This window comes from Thermobia domestica, chromosome 2 (genome assembly GCF_964235325.1).
Source record: "Thermobia domestica chromosome 2, izTheDome1.hap1.1, whole genome shotgun sequence".
NCBI classification, from domain to species: Eukaryota; Metazoa; Arthropoda; class Insecta; order Zygentoma; family Lepismatidae; genus Thermobia; species Thermobia domestica.
This window is the reverse complement of record NC_137455.1, coordinates 203371792-203390251: the sequence shown is the minus strand read 5'-3', so window position 1 is coordinate 203390251 and position 18460 is coordinate 203371792. Positions and strand designations below refer to the sequence as shown.

The window sequence follows — 18460 nt, the reverse complement described above, 5'->3', positions numbered from 1 at the left end:
CGCAATTTCCTTCATCATATAACGCGTCTGATGAAGATAACGAAACTAGAATTTTAATAAACGTAAGGCAAAGACTATTTACATAGTTTTTTTTTTTTTTTTTTTTTTTTGATCGAATAATAATATATATCCAATTATTATGTGAGTTTCAAAATCTTCAGAGATGATACAAATTGTCATTTGATTCCAGAAAAAAATTATTATACGGGCCTCAGAAACTTTATTCTAAATCTGAGTTTTATCCTAAATCTGTAACTAATATAGATGCTATTCTGCTAATAGTGCTTTTTTCTGAAGAAATTACAATATATTAGCTACATGCTACTTATGTGTGTTTAAAATAATATTTTAAATTAAGAATAAATAATGTAACAGAATCAGTGAGAATTACTTCTTAAATAATATGTTCCAAGTTCAACATTCCTTTTCACATCAAGATAAGTGAGACCTGAATTTACCATTTAATGTGAAATCCGAATCAGATATATTTCCATCAGACTGGATCAGAGTCCACTGCACTTCTTTAGTAGTGTAGAACCATTAGAGTACATAAGCAGAAAGTTTTAAAATTAATTATATTACTTTTCAAAATACAAGCCATTAATATATATTATGAATACACGACTTGGTGTTCAATACTCCTAATCAATAGATCACAATGTTATATTCAAGTAACCACTGAGGAGGGCAAATTCAAATTTCAGAACACATTTTTAAATCATGACTTCCTGATGAAGATCTTATTACCTTTATCCTACGATCGCAATATTGTTGCACAATGATCGTATTGTAGGAGAAAGATTACCTCTGAAGTGAAAAAAGTTACGTGTGAAAGAAAAATATGGCATTTAGAAAACCTAAGTGGCATATATATATATCGATAACGACCCACACCTTAACGTCGTAACGTATAACAATGATTATTGTCTCAAATATATCATATTTAATAAAATGACGAATAGCTTATATGGTTTCAACGTTGTTTCGAAAGTACAATCTTTCTCCTCTCATCCTTCTTGGTCCTATTTTTGCAAAATATAGAATCTTAACAATTGTCCCATCACTTAAGCTTATATTTCTAATTCATAATAGTAATTGTTTCAGATAGAACTTATGAATACAAATGAACGAACATAAAGATAAAGAACGAATATAAATGATACTTACAGCTCCCTGATACATCTCAACTTCTTTTTCTCCAAAGTACGGCATCTGTTTAAACGGATTGACTGATACCAATACAGGACCAATGCACGTCTTGATTAAAGTCAAGAAAAAAATCTACCTTAAATAGATGTCACATGATCTGCTACTCAACAACTGCAGCCTAAGAATATTGATCACATTATGAAACTAAGTCACTTTTACTCATATCTCTGTTTCAAAAGAAAATTCTACTTTCGATTCGATTCGGTGAGTCTTTCTCACCTCCATTAGTTGGATCTCAAAAGGTAACTGCTGCTACTTATTACTAGTGCGGGCCCATTGTTTGCTAATCATTAAAATGTGTTTTCACTTGTAACGCAGCACTATTGTGACTCTTCGCTCCATTATTATGATCAATATTGCCAGAAACTATAATGGTAGAGAGTGGTGGGTAAAAATAGCCTAGTTTCATAGTACGCTCTAAACGCCACATCTGATATACTGATTACTTATTTAATCATTAGATTACTTATAGCATCTTATAAGTAAGACGATGCTCATGGGAACTCTTCTTTCTTACACATAACTATGATCTGTCTTGTAGAAGGAAACAGAAGAGTCATTCCTAGGTAAGGAACTTCCTCAAATTTCACTGTAATTTATATATATATATATATATATATATATATATATATATAAACTCGTGTAACAGTGTAGTGTAAAACAAAGTTAATAATAATAATAAAAACAAAGGCAATAAGAAAATGAGATCTTGAACGTCTACGGCCTTCTTTCATTGGTGTCAGGAGCAGCTTTCGTCCCTCATGTTGAAGGTTAATTGCATTACAACTACTCTATCGACCACACTAAACAAATACAGAATCACGTCACAGCACATGTCCATTGAATGTCTATTGTTTTATTTTCAAACAATTTCCGCATGAATTAACTTCAGTAAGACTAGTTTCCACTTCTAAACATTTACGGTTTACTATCACGAAGTCCTTCACCGGACAAGGGTACGGATTTCGCATGTTTACTCTGACCACAATGCGAGTTCACAAATCAAACATCTTATTCTATTAATTTTCATTGTAATAGTAACTGCATACCTGCTTGAAATATGGAAACAAATGACCTTGCTGCTTTCTAAAGACATGAATGTAACATTTCTCTTCATGCGTCAATAGTTTACGCTCATATGAAACTGACAACAAAGGACAAAGGACAAGTAGAAGTTACTGATTTGATACAAACATTCCAACATGATGAAGTACACATTAACTTGGCGAAACGGAAATAACGATTTAGAAGGAGGTCAACAAAATTTACTCTCACACTCAGCATATATAATTTTCTGGATACATATTATTTATTCAGTAATTGTGAATAAATAACAAATTCTGAGTACACAACATATTAATATTAACTTGTGTTACTTTACTTCGCATGCTAAGGATACACATCGAATATAATGTTATTATCTGGTATCTACAGATAAGATGAATTAGTTTTATTTTGTTCATTATGGCTTTGGAAATATTCCACAATATTAATAAGACTAAACTGACCAAAGTATCAAATACACATTAATAATACTTGTGTTAACAGTTCGGCAAGGTAACATCGCCTTCATCAGACCCATATTAAGGATCAATCCAAGAATAACGATTCATTACAGGTGGAATGGAGTGCTGGACAAAACAGGAAGGAAAGAACTTTAAAATAAACACTACAGATGGGCAAGTGTCCAAATTCAGAACAGAAGTACAAATTGTTTGTAAAGTAGGTGACAAGGACAGTGAGTGCGGCTCTAGGCAATTTGCTGACCCATACAATGGCATCATATGCCGCCTCCCTTCCTTTCTCCAGAAAGAACAAATCTTTAAAAAAAAATCACTATGCTACCACATCCGAACAACGAAACGGAGGGAAAAAACACTCGCGCTCAAAAAGGCCTAAACACTACAAATACAATCTCGTTGTGTCTGTTTTTATCTTTAAATATCAATCTATTATGTTGGTGAAAGAAAAAGCAAACACACCTCCAGAGGAAAAAGTTAATCCTTTCTGTAGAATTCAATAGCGAGCTTCAATTTCAATATACCAGTTTTCAGTTCCAATGCAACTAGCTTTTTTAATCTTTATTTCTTGATTTTCCTTCTACATCTGTTAAATTTTTTAAAAAAAAATCAAACTGCTTTAGAACTGTCCATGTAACCTTAAACTAATACGACCTAAACATGATTTATGAATGTAGCATTCAAATAGAAGGTCAACTTAATAAATTTAACTACCATTATCATCAAGTCTGTTTCCAACAAGAAATATTTACTTTAAATAATAGTTATTACAGGGCTCATAGTGGTCTGGTCTGTTCAAAATAGTTGAAAAGTGACCAAAAGCACATGAAAAAGTGACCAAAATCTCATCAAAAAGTAACTTTAAACCTTGATGAAAAACTTGGATATGAATTGAATTTTACATTTTTTTTTTTTTTTTTTCCGCAATCAAATGCTAACTTTGTTTCTTCTTCACACTTTACTTCAACAGGGAACATATTTTCCTCACTTACAGCACTTTCATCCAGTTCAGTCAAAGATGTAATAACTCCTTTCTTCACAAATCGCAACAACAAAACCTTGGTAACAGTTTGAAGTTTAGAGTACAGAACACGTACAAGGGATTCTTCCTTCTGAAGCAGTTCTGTGATATCCCTGGAAAGTTTTGCACTTGAGATGACAAAATTTAACTGCGCTTTCATTGATGAGTCTTTCAAAATTTTAGAAATTGACTTGTATTTTTCAGTAGCCATGAGGTTTGATTTCTTTAGAGGAAGAAACTTTAGGAAATACTTCTGCAGAGCACTGAGGAGTTCAAGAACTCTTTCATATGATTTTTCAAGTATAAGTCCCCTTGAACTCGCATGTTTGATAAATCTACGCTTAGCAGTCCTAACTTACAGGCAATCTTAGTGAAATCTTCCCATCTTGATGGCCAACCCTTGAAACAATAGTACACATAGATGACAAACCCACCTTAAGAGCTTAAGCACCCATTAACCATCCACTGTTCCTTAGAAAGAATAAAGGCTGAAGTGAGAATAAAGCTGACTTAGTTCACATGTGTCACACGAAAAATGACTTTACCCCCCAAAAAGTAACTTTTAGTGACAAACTTGAAAAAAAAAGTAACTTTTAGTGACCAACTTGAAAAAAATTAACTTTTAGTTTAAAAAAAAAAGGTGACTCGCTATGAGCCCTGTTACTACAGATTTTGTCGCCTTTCGAGACCTGTCGCCCGCGCAAATGCACGTGTTGCACATATGGTAGAGCGGCCCTGACAAGGTTCTAATTAAAAATGTACGTTTTATACAGACAGATGTAAAAACTAGAGGGAAAATTTGACTGGCTCTGGAAAGTGTATGCGTGTTCTTTTACTTTCTGTGTATATTTAAGTTGTTATTCTTGAACTGATATTTCATAACGGGTCTGATGGAGGCAATATTACATTGCCGAAACTGTAATATAAAGGTACACACCAAAGTAATATACAAAGGCTGAGAAAAAAGTAATGGCAACATTGTTATAATTCGTATCTGCCTTTCTGCAAACAACATCTGTTATATTCCTTCAATACAACTGCTTCAAATGTCTATCACCTTCCGCCACGCGTGTGGAAGGCATCGTACACTGTCAGCGCGTCAATCTTTGTAGATGTCCCATAGGGATCTCTATATGGAACGGATGATGGATGACTTCTCTTGTGTCGTAGTGCTTCCTATGAGGTGGTTCAATCATTTTGGCGAAAAGATCGTCACGAAGTTCCTGAAAACAATGTTACACACAGCGCCCACGTGTCACTTCAATCTTGATCAACACACACTGTTCATCTTTCTGAAACATATTATGGTGCTTCCACTTTCCTGCTCTATTTTACAGCAATTCTGCTTTCGACTAAACACATTGCCGTTACCACTCGTCACACTTCATCGGCTTGCCTTCCCTTATCAGTTGTGGAGTAGTCTGAGACAGTCTTCCGACGTGAGAATAGTGTTACCACTAATTTTTATCTAACGTATGTGTATTGGTGCTTCGGTCAGTTTTGTTTTATTATACTGATCAACTACTTACCAAATAATTTCAGTAGATTCTGCTACTCTTATCACTAACTTCTTTTTTTAAAAAAATGGTTATACTAGATTCATTGTTAGATCTTCCTTCCTATGGAAATATCGTGGAAAAATTCATGAAACATTATTTCTTGAAAAAGCTGGTGAAATTCCAGAAAACTGGTTATTACTCACTATCCATACATTTACATATCCTATAAATACAATACTACTTCCAAACTCAGTGTTTGTATTTTACGGTTATAGTTATTTTTCGAAACGACTAGTGGTGCAGTGTGAAAGTAATCAACGGTTAATGAACTAACCTTGTATCTATAAAAGTCATTTCTTCTTGATATATTATATCGACTCTCTCTGAATAAATACCATTACGTAATTTTGGAAAAGAGTATTTAAACATACAGTTTTCTAATTTTAATTTATAAAATTAACGGAGAATAATAAAAACAAAATCTTAGAGATCTTTTAATAGGACTCATTTTGCGCCGTAGTTTCCTCTCATTATTAGTGGCATACTCCTATGTATATATATACCACATAAGTGGCTAAAATTGAGTTTTCAATTATAAATGTTCATAACTGAAGACGTGTAAGGATCTATAGGCTATACTAAAGTGTGTTGGGTTTTCGGCAGATTATGAGTTCTGATACTGTCGGCTCCCTCCTAACCGTCTGTCGGTTTAACCGTTCATCTTCCTACAAGAAATAAGTTATTTTTGTTATCAGCTGCATCCAGTGCTTCACAACAACACGTGTTTTTCTTCGTTTAGTAAATGTGATATTAAAATACAATAGCATACTTCATTCAGTAATGTAGGCCCCATCGTATTTTTTTCTGTTTTGTGAGTTTCTTCAATTAATACATATACACTGAAAATAAGTTTGTTTGATACTCTAGTATGATTTAATCAGTATACATTATTTTGTTCAATTATTACTGGAGTAGCTTGTGGCTGAAACTTCTGCTTTTGATTATGTTAAATTTATTTAATTATACTACTGCAAACCTTTCGCTAACCATTACAGCGATGCTATACAATTTAGGGGCTAAGAAATTATTATTTTCGTTTTAGCAGACCTTACGTTTATCAGAACAGAACCCGGTTTCGTAGTAATCGGTTAGCAGGAAGTGTATTGTATTTCAAGAATGTCCTCCGGATCACGTGGATGAATAAATAGGAAAAGAAAAATAGCACGAGAGGAGCTACTACGATGTCCCTGGAGAGAATCGAAATAATATAACAAGAATATATAATCTTTCTAGATACAAGCTTACTGCTTATTTTTAATATATAAATAATATGTGAGCTATAGCATCTATTAGCAAGTTACAAACTCAGCGTAATACTTAAGTCGTACACCGTATTAAAGAAAAAATACGTCCGAAATGCATGATTGATCGAAGTTTTCTAAAACTTTATTTTTTCCAAGAAACAGTGTTTCATTAATTCTTCTAGGATGGCTCCAGGAAGAACAACTAACTCATAATGAGTCCAATGTAGTAACTTTTTTAATAAGTTACTGATGAAAGTAACAGACTACTGAAACTATCTAATAACTAATTAATATATCTGGAGATACAAAGTAAGAATAACTAATGCTACAGTTTCGATTATTTATCACTACTTCCCTTAGACATATTTATCTGATCACACACATCAGACTTAAGTTAATACAGAGTTAGTGCTTTAGTCAGATTTTATAATTTATTCACTGTGACACATTAAAAATTAGTACGGATAATACATAACTTTCATCCCGTAAATGCATGAAACACTGAATCAAATAATGATAGTTTTCAATCGTTTTATGAAGAAATTAAATGTCGACTAAAAGCAGGGAATTCGTGTTACTATTCGGTTCAAAATCTCTTGTTGTCGCGAATTCTGTCGAGAAATTTGGAGCTTAAAATATATAAAATTATAATCATGCCTGTTGTTCTGTATGGTTGCGAAACGTGGTCGCTTACTCTGAGGGAAGAACATAAACTGAAATATTTGAGAACAAGATTCTGAGACGAATATTCGGACCCAAGAGGAACGAGAATAGGGAATGGCGGAAACTTCATAACGAGGAACTACAAAACAACGATTTACCAAACATTGTTAGGGTTCTCAAGTCTAGGAGGCTTAGATGGGCAGGTCATGTAGCTAGGATGGAAGAAAGTAGAAACGCTTTCAAAGTCTTGACTGGATGACCAATCGGAAAACGACCATTAGGAAGACCTAGGCGCAGATGGGAGGACAATATTAAGATGGACCTCGCGGAAATAGGAATCCAAAGTAGAAACTGGATCCAGTTGGCTAAGAATAGAAGTCAGTGGAGAGCTTTTGTGAACGCGGCATTGAACCTCCGGGTTTCATAGGTCATAGAGTTAGTTAATTAGTTTCAGTCGTTTCTACATCGTCCCCCCCCCAAAAAAATAAATAAATAAATAAATAAAAATCTGAAAGTAGATAGGAATATACAGTATTCACCACTTAAGCGGTACCTAAATATACATTGCTGAAAAGTAACAAATAAGATTATAGAGCAATAAAATTAAAAGGATACAAAAATCCAATCATCTTCATAACGTTTCCTCAAATTGTCAACAATGGCATCTTCAGTAATCTTCGACAACAAAACCATATCATCCACCCCGGAGAGCTTAACATTGTGAGACTGCCAATGGTATACCTAGAGATAAAGAAATATTTATTTATATTTTGCAACACAATTACAAAAATTGACTGCGATAACAAATTTTACTGTCTGGCATTGAAGGCAGTAAAACCAATTGATTCGGCATACAACACATTTACTAACACAATAAATCCAATCAAGATGTATGCGACTTAAGAAGACTGTACAAGGCATATCCATACATTACCTTTGTGTAAAACGACTTTACTTGTGCAACCTATATAAAATAGGTAAGATAAATCGATATCGCATTTTAAGGAGTTATATCAGCTACATAATTACAATACGCTTTGGTTTCTTCTTACGAAAATAAAAGTAAAACCACCACTGACTTGCTCTCAAAATACGTCCTTTTCGACACTGATATACTCCTAATAAATTAGATTACTTTTCTTAAGCTACTGTAAAACAACGATATTCAAGTATATTTATGAAGTGCCACTAGAGCATCTCCTAAAGTCAAATACAAATATGTTTTAAATGTTCACAAACCATGCCTCCATTTTTTGAAAAGATATATACTGGAATCTTTTTTTCTATAGATAGCATACAGTTATTTTTTCATAATTAACCTAACTCGCAGTACTGTACTCGACTCTAACGTGCTTGTGTAGTCTTCTACCAAACAAATCCTGAATACGAAAATACGATACAGACAAATATTTGGATCAGTGAAAATTTTACAGTATACATGACAGAAACGAATGATAACAAATATCTACAGTAATAATAAATGTCTTATTTCTTATGTACCAACGACATCAAAAGTGACAGGATGTGCTGTTCAAGGAGAAGACTGGTTAACATATCAGCACGGTAAGCCGGAGACTCACGTTCGAATATCGGTCCAGTATTAACTCGGCTCTTTAATATCATTGAAATCGTAACTTAAGAGGATTGGTGTGATATAACATAAGCTATTTATCAATTTAATATTAATAATCGATAATTTATAAAATTCCTCTTAGTTGTATTATATTTTAGTACAACAATACTTCGAATACCTTCTCGCTGTCCATTGACAACTTTTCTTCTTTCTTTTACTCTGTCTTTTCCCGCTTACACAGGTCGTCATGTTTGATGCTTCCCTTCCATCTTGCATAGTCTGGAACATCATTCTCAATTAAGTTTTTCTCCTAAGTCCATAGTCATACAATCTATCCATCATTTTGGTCTTCCTTTTCCTCTTCTGCCTTCTTCCCTACCCTCTTGCCGATAATCATTTCTCCTCATAACATGATCGTACTACTGTAATCTTCTTTCTTGTACTTTCTTCGACATCTTAGTCACTTCAACCTTGCTTCTTATTCTCTCGTTTCTGAGCTTATCCAACATGGTAACACTACCATCCATCTGACCATTTTCATTCCGGCCACATCTAGTTTCTTCTTTTGCGGTGTCTTGATTCCCTAAGTTTCTTCTCCGAACACCATTGCGGGTCTCACTTACGTCTTGTAAGCTCTTATTGGATCTTGACACATTCTTTTATCACAAAGAATACCTGAGATTTTCTTTCAATTCATCCATCCCATCTTAATCCTGTGCTCTATTTCCACCTCCCATATTTATTAATAGTGAAATCTGGGTATTTACGTAAATTTACTTTCTTCAAATTCTGTCCTCCAATGCGTAGTTTCCTTTCCTTCTGCTTCGAAGTTCATATGATCTGTCATATTATACTGAAAACATTTCTTCAACTTATTTAGTTTTACAAGAAGGATGTGGGATTGAAGGAAATTTCAGGAGCCCGATTCTGAGTCCAACCAGTCGACGAACAGCAAGAAGGCGTTCGACATACGTTGAATTACAGTATAATACATCCACTAAGAGCACATTTTGGTAGTAACTGACCGAATGAGCATGTGTACTCAGCAGCAACTTCTAATAATAAATTATAATTTCATTGGAACACTTCTTGCATAATGCATTTGTAAACATAAGAGTTGCTCCAATCTAGTACAAAGTCCTTGCTACTTTACAGATACACTTTCTTCTGGCTTTTAAATGATTTACTCAATGAGTAATTTTCCATTTATGATACACTCTACTAGTACAAGTATAGAATGCTGGTATCATCTTATAATGACTATAATGCCAGTTTCTTCATACAAATCGTGAATTAATGCAGGGCTCACTACCGGCCTCAGACATCAAATTCGTGCCTTCTCTTAAATACCTTAAAATATCTTGAAATGAAATTAAATGAAATCTTTGTTTTATGTCCCACGGTTATGCCGGTTAGGCTAAGGGAGACGGTGATGATGAGAGATGAGTGAAATGGTGGAATGAAGAAAGTGGGAGGAAACGGGAGAACCCCGAGAAAACCCACGAGCACGGTGTTTGTCCACCACAAAGTTCACACGGCGCGAGCTGGGATCGAACCTGGGACCCCAAGCACCGGAGGTGAACTTAAAATATCTTGTTTCATTGGGGAAATACATATCAAGTGTGCAAACATATCAACATGCGGTCTCGATATGTATTATGAGGATTGCAATATATGAGTCATATCTACGTTATACTTTCGTTAGAAGTATACCGCCTGCATAAATACGTTCCGTCTTTTGAAATAATAAAATTTAGACACTGAATAAGAATAGTCAGTCACAAAAATGGTAAATTTACAATTAAAATGAGTGAGTGCATACGAAAGAGGATTGTGTAAGATAGTAAATTCCACTGGCCAGTATTTCATGCTTACAAGTGCAATGTTACATGCGTGAAACCATTACAAGAACTATACTAGGGTTAACATAAATGAGTGCATATGAAAGACTGTCTAACATAATAATTCCATCGCCGAAGTATTTATGTATGGTGTAGAAAACGTATGTTTATGTTTACAAATATAGAGTTACAAGTGCTCTATTCTACGTAAATTTATGCAATACCAAGTGTTTTCTTTTTTCACTATCCTCGTTTTTGCGCATACTCTCCATCGCTGACGCGCGAGCTTCCCTACTAAGCTCTTACCCTAACTCGGTTAGATAGCATTCTCGCTTTTAGTGGCCATCTACCACATTTTTTTTCAGTCGCTTTTACGGTATACGTTTGAACGTATATCTGCGCCCGTAACGAGAAGTACTCGTAAAGTGACCTCACCCATGAATGTAGCACCTACGTTAAGAAATCTCGGACACTGCGAGACAATTTCCTGGCGAAATAACTGCATATGACAGTATAGCAGGTAGTCATTTCCAGTGCACATAAATTTGCGCAAATATTATCTACCCGCACCGGTACGCAATTACTTGGAAATGTACCAGGATACCAACAGTCCAGAACGCCTCAAAGAATCGTTTAAGACAAGTGAAACAAAAATGCTTTGTTAATTTGACAGACTATTCTTAATCTGCACCAAAATTTAACAGTAAATCTTCCAAACCTTCGGCCCCGTATTATTCAAATGAGCTCCTTGCACATGTTTTCGGTAATAGACAAGAAGGAATCACGAACATTAAAACATGTGGGTATTCGTCTATTTTAGGGGGGCATAAACTTCTAAAATCTACGGAAGAAATATGTTATTTGATTTCACAGTATGATTGTGTAAAGAATAAACGAGATCTTATATCTCTCACGTATAGTAAGATGAAAAGCAAAGTGTGCTCTGCACTATGTAATACTCCATAAGGACGACATCATGATGTGAAGTGCTATAGGAAGGCAGTGTTCAAAGTGATCACAGAACTGTCGCAAACCTGCGTCATGCCAAATGAACTGTTTTTCCTCTGTACTTGTTTACGTGTATATTCACCATCGCTGACGCGTCTCCTTCCTACAAACGCGCCCCCGCGAAGGCCCCCCTGCTGTGCTCCTAGCCTGACTCGGTTAGATAGCATTCGTGTTCTTAATGGACACCTAGCATAAGTTGGTTGGTGTTTTTAAGTTGATTTTCGTTTTATAGTCAACTTTCCTAAAGTCAATCTGTACACAGTAAGGCAACTCTTCCTTTAAAAAGTACTTTCTAAGGCAATATGAGTGCATTTTTTGTTAAGAGAATTTAAAAATCCGTAAGTAAGTGTGCCTCCCTAAAATAGGAAAGTACTAACACGCGTTTCTTTCGTGGAACAAAATGAGCTTTGTACAATTAAGCATTAACAGTTAACATTCGCTAAAGCCAAGTTCCTACTTTTATAAATAATACACATTTCCATAGAAAATACGATCTGTCAAAATTCTTAAATTTATCAAATATCATGTACAGAAACTATCTGAACCTATTTGGAGCTTTTCAATATTGTATAATCACAAAGCAATAGTCAAAACGCATTACTACACGTAATGTTCATTATTTTGTTTAGAGTACACAAGTTCCGTTCAAAACCATGACAATGTTGTTACTCAGCGCATGCATAGTGAAATCGAAAGTAGATGCTCTACTCTACATGTGTATATCCCTCTGGGTCAGATAATTATTTTCGTTAATAAGTATGTGTTGTTACTTGTAAGTTAGAGCAAAATTACGTTTTCATAGCACACTAAATTACAGAAATAAATCAACTTGAACTTACCATGATTAGTCACAAATATTTTGATCGTTCCGCACAAGTAATCGCTCTGTTTGCTAATAATTCACTATCATTCCTTGCACTACACCGCACGAGTGATTTTATGGTTATTAATTATTTTTTATTCTTTCTAAGAAGATTATACATAGGCACTCCCGTTGTAATACCTCTTGCGGTGACTCACTCATAAGTACATCGCCCCCAGCAAGGTTTTCTTTCTTTCGGAAAATTGCGTGCGTAGTTTGGAACTTATTCTGACAGACAACCATTGACTTGGAGGCGGGGCCATTCAACTTTTTTTCTATCTGGATGAAACGTCATCATGTGACGTCATGTATTTCCTGCCAATGCAACAGCTTACAGCTGTTTTGCATTTGGTATTACTACTGTGGAAACAGAAGCGCGTGTTATACAATACACTATTAGATTTGTGCTAAGGCTTAAAATTCTTATTCATGTTTTATGGCAGTGTACGAATTACGGGGACATTAAGAGAAAAATGTTCGTAATTAATAAAAATTAACTCTTGGAAGTTATGAGCGCTACCGGACAACCTAATTCTGTGCCACATTTTCTAACTTTCGAATAAACTGAAAAAGAAAGTTAAGACAGTTATACAATTCAATGCTATGACAGATGCCAAACAAATTTCATTTGCCATATGTAGGTATACTTCCGAAATTTAACTAGCTACATATTCTTCTGTGGTTCGATCACAACTCATTCCACCTATAACTCAACTTTACCGGAAGTGGTCCTAACCATTATGTTTCCCCGAGCCGTTCTATGTCCTTTCTAGGCTTTCTTTCTGAAAATTTTGTCCTAGAAGGAGGGAAATTAAAGTGTTAGAGGGTTGCATTAAGACACTCTTTGCTAAAGAGCATTCAGTATGAGTTCAGTGACACGTAATCGAAATTTAAGTCCCGGAGATGCACCTTCTGAGAAACTCCGGGACAGTCACGATGTTAGAAGAGCGTACGGAGGGTCTAACCATGTTCCCCAGACATGTATTATGTTTTAAAGTAGGGGTCAAGTAACATAAAAAAAAAAAAAAAATATTCTTTCCGCTATACTGAAAATAACTGCCCACCAAAAATGTTTATATCGTCCGCTTGCCTCCTAAAAAAGTAAAGCCGACATCGTCGCTGCTCTCAGGAGACAAAATTCTTCTGAAAGCATTCCTGGAGGAAACACTGATGCTTTCTCCCTGAGATTCCGTGAACATTCTAAATATTTTATTTATTAGTGTTTTACCCGACTTTTTTAAAAACAAAATTGTGGGATATAACCTATTTTTTTAAAGTTTGTTAGATGAAAATAACTATACGGAATAACGTGGCTGTGGTGGAATTTCTATTTCACTCTTTCTCTTCTGTCTCGCATTAGGACTCGCGTAAAAATTTTGACCACATTCCGAATTATCCTCACCAACCCGTAAAAGATGAATCACATTTTTTTATTATTATTATTCCTGCAAAGAAGCTGAAACAAGAAGTAGCTGAATTTCTTATCACGTAAAATATTTATTTTATAAATTAAAATTACATCGCAAAGTTATCTATGACAAAATATTTTGTCGGTCAAACACTACTGAAATTTTACAATCCACTTTAGTTTATTGTAAGCTAAGAGTTCAGTAATAATTAAAATTCCTTAGAATTTTGAATAATAGATAATTAATATTTTGAGTTAATTATTGGTTCGTGGTTATGTGAACAAGTGTCCAAGATTGGCTTTGTAAATACAAGTAATAAAATAACTTGATTATTTGGAATTTAGCGTAACTTCCAACACTGAGACTATATAAGAGAGGATCTATGCTTAAAATTATTACCCAAGGTTTTATACTATCAATAGCTAACGAACCTGGGGACACTTATACGAGGGGAGGCTGGAAAGTTCATGAAATCACCAAGAAGAAATTTACCTGGAAGAACCATTTTAATACATTATTCAACGTATTTCCCCCGAAGCTCAATACACTTTTCATAACGATGTTGCAATATTTCTAACCCTTGCAAATAGAAGATCTTGTCCTGCTGTGCAAACCAACCATCCACCTCTACAATGAGTGCCTCATCGGATGTCGGAAGAGTTGATAGTCGGAGGGGCTAGATCAGGTGAGTAGAGTGGGTGAGGTACACAGGTGAAGCACAGATCCACCAGCAATTGCATGGTTTGATGAGCCTTGTGGGAGGGTGCATTATCCTGAAGAAACTGAACACAACTGCTCACTTTTCCTTGACGTTTTTTCTTCAGAGCCTCCTTCAGCTCAATCAAAGAGTTGGAATAAACCCCAGTATCGATGGTTTCACACTTTTTAAGATATTTGATAAGGATGACACCGTTCTTATCCCAAAATGCCGATGCAAGCACCTTCCCAGCTGATCTTTGGCTTTGGAACATCTTCGGTCGAGGAGATCTACTGTGGCGCCACTCCATGGATTGCTGTTTAGTCTCTAAATCATAGTAGTGCAGCCATGTTTCATCTTCTGTCAAGAATTCACCAGGGTTTTGAAACTTTTGCAAAATTTCCTGTCCATCTGCACCCGAATCCTCTTCTGGTCAGCATTCAAACATTTTAGGATCCATTTGGCACTGACCTTCCGCATGTCCAAATATTCTGCTACTATGACACCCACACACTCACGCGATATCCTCACACACGCAGCAATTTTTGATCGATATGCGCCTATCCTCCATGATAATATCATGCATTTTGTCGATGTTTTCCGTGGTCACTGCACTTGAAGACCTGGTTTATCTTCACTCTCACGATGACCAGTCTTAAAACGCGTCATCCACTTCGATACTGTTGTATATCCAGGAGCGTGTTCCCCCAAAGTATCCTGCAAAATTGTATGAATTTCCATAGAGGATTTGCCTTGTAGCACAAAAAAACTTGATGACACTACGAAGCTCATTTTTCTCGAATTTCTTTAAATCCTCCGCCATATCTTCTTACAGAACCTGTAACAAAGGAAATAACAATGATAAAATGATCATATACGGGATGAGAGGTTCACAATATATGACCTTTCTAATGACTACAATGATATAAATGAAACAAATAAGAATACACTATATCCTTCCAGTCCTTAAGTGAGGCTCGGGCCCCTTTCCCAAACCTAAATGACATCATCATAAAATAACAGCAGTAATGTATCTTTGTTCTTTTAGTAATAAAATTTACATTGTTAACCATTGTAATAATACAGAAATGGCATGTATGACTCGCCTCTCTAAAGTCTCCTGATATGTTCACCCGATCTAGTAATATCTCGTACCTTCTCATTTCGTATTCAATCATATTTTGGCAGTTAATCGTTGTATTTCGTAACACTTTGAACTTCCCACCATTGGGCTTAAAAAGATGCTCTTTGTCTCTTCGGTAAGATTATACCCGCTTTTTGAATTTTATTCAATAACAAAAAACGAGTATCAAAAAAGTGAAAAGTAATACAGATGATATCCACAAACGTAATTGTATGAGCCAATAACAATACCTTTTATGTAATGTATAAATTTGGGTGCACATCATAAACTGCGCACCCAAATTTGTGGTCTATAAGAAAATGTTTGAAAACTATTATTAGTTTATATAATAGCGTTTCATAGATACTACCTGGTGTACTTTCTATATGTTTAATATTTCTCATTAAGAAAACTGGAAATGAGTTTAGAGAAGAGGCTTAAATTTAAGTGCTCTCTGTATACCGAACTGGTTATTTTTCTTCTATAAAATACAGATCTCTTTTATAAACTTTTAATCACGAACTTGTTTTAATATTTCTACTAATTTACCCTGGACTGCACCTAAAACTCTAATGATGCACTTTGTGTTATGTCCTATTGTCAGTAGAATCGCTCCATTATAGATTTCTGATGTTAACAAACATTTGAAATGCATGCCCAAAAATCGTGTGAATCTTTCCTTCTCCATTCTTTGGTCCGGTGTGTGTTTTAATTTTTTATTAACTCACCACAAGATCCAATTGTTGGCATAGGGTCTACCTTTTGGGTTTGATCATAGTAATTTTATTATTATTATTATTATTATTATTATTATTATTATTATTATTATTATTATTATTATTATTATTATTATTATTATTATTATTATTATTATTATTATTATTATTATAGGTTCTGAGTTAGAATTGATTGTAGTTTTTTTTATGATTTTGTGGCTTCAACATTCAATCTTTGGACTCAGTAGCTTTGGAACTTCCGAAACTTGGACATTTTTGGCCCTAAGTTGTGATTTGTTGACTACTGGGAAATTTTTGGCAAGTTTCTGTCTTCAATGGTGGGCGGAAACTTGGTTGCTCCTTCGTCAAATTCGATCTCTTAGACCTTTTGTAGATTATGATTTTCGGGTGTTTGATTTTTACCTTCTACACCGAAAGAGAATCTGACACTTGGATTTTCTTTTTACACCATTCTGGACTTGTATAAATGATTGTGTACTTTCTGGAAGATCTTTTTCCTTAAGGACTTCTGCTTTGGAGGGTGCTTTGTCCTTGAGAATTATTATTTTAGGTTGTTTTCCTTCCTTCCGAATTTAATCTTGATCATTGTGGAATTTTATCGTCTCTTTGTCTTTGAGGATTTTGGAATATGGTCAGATTTTTTCTTGTGGGGATTCCTTGACCTTTTGCGGATTTTCCTGACTATTGTAGAATTGGGTAAAGACGAGGTCCTTACTCGCAAGGACAGGCAGGTATCTTCAGTTTAGCCACCCAGGGTTCGAATTCTTAAACCCTTCTACAATTATGATTTTCGAGCATTGTTCACTTTTGCCCTCAACATTAGATGGCTATCTAATACTTGGATTTTTGGTATCTGATTTTTGGAACCTAATAACCAAACGACGTAGGTTCGATCCGATATGGGAAAACATTTGGTTTCGATGTTTGCTAATGTGAAATTTTGATGAGGGTCTTTATCCTGAACAGTAGACGGGCATCTGATAATTGGAATTATATCCACAAGATTCATTCTCTTGGACACCTTGCATTTCTCTCTCTCTCTCTCTCTCTCTGTGTGTGTGTGTGTTCATGAATTTTGTTATTTGCGAAGCAGTGGATATTACCTGTTACCTTCTGTTACCTTCCATGCATTAGTGAGTGGACGTGTTTTCTCTCGCTCCTGAGTGTAGTGAACCGTGATGGGTGTTGAGCTTGGAATTTACAGAGCCAGAATAGGCTTATTTAGAATTTCTTTGAAAGAGTCATCATGTTCTGTGCTAGTGAATACATCAGGCTATACGAAGGTATTTTTTGCCTACGGATTAATAATATTTACTTTATTAATCATCGGTGGTGTTGAACAGCATCCTGGTCCTCCAAGCACTCAACGTAATGATATTGCAGAAATCAAAGACATGGTATCATCTCTTCGCGCGTCCAATGAAAAAGTAGTGGCCGAAGTTGCATCCCTTTGTGGTGCTAATGAACGCTTAACAACGGAAATCAAGACATTGAGGGAAACTGTAACGAAATTGGTTGATAGGGTAGATACCATCGAGACGAAATTATTGGAAGTGTCGAGTGAATTAAGTGAACTACATCGATATAATGCATTGTTAGAACAAAAAATTGACGACCTCGAGAACAGATCACGAAGACAAAATTTAGTGTTTTACGGGGTGAAGGAAGAAGAAAATGAAGACTGGGCAACTACAGAGAAAAAAGTGTGTGATTTGTTAAGTGATAGACTGCAATTAAGAACTGATGACGAACTTATACAGAGGGCTCACCGCGTTGGAAGAAAGTGTCAGGGCAGAACAAGACCCATAGTGTGTAAGTTTTTGAGTGACAAGAAAAAGGAATACGTCTTAAAAAATAGAAATAAACTTCGTGGAACAAACATTTACGTGGATCAGGATTACTCTGGTTCAGTAAGACAAGAGCGTAAACAACTACAGTACTATTTAATGAAAGCACGCAAAGAAGGGAAATATGCAAATATCAATTTCCGGTAT

General features: G+C 35.1%; 1 protein-coding gene across 1 annotated transcript in view; it reads right to left on the bottom strand.

Annotated features, from left to right (window-relative positions):
- Positions 1 to 12771, bottom strand: part of LOC145678365 (unconventional myosin-Ie-like) — a 327951-nt gene extending 315180 nt beyond the window's left edge. The window contains exons 1-3 of the mRNA XM_081748425.1: positions 12478 to 12771; positions 7832 to 7957; positions 1168 to 1257 (exon numbers count right to left, since the gene is read on the bottom strand). Coding sequence (XP_081604551.1) covers positions 1168 to 1257; positions 7832 to 7957; positions 12478 to 12480 — 219 coding nt within the window. The 5' untranslated portion in view covers positions 12481 to 12771. The remainder of the gene's footprint in view (positions 1 to 1167; positions 1258 to 7831; positions 7958 to 12477) is intronic.
- Positions 12772 to 18460: the final 5689 nt, after the last annotated feature.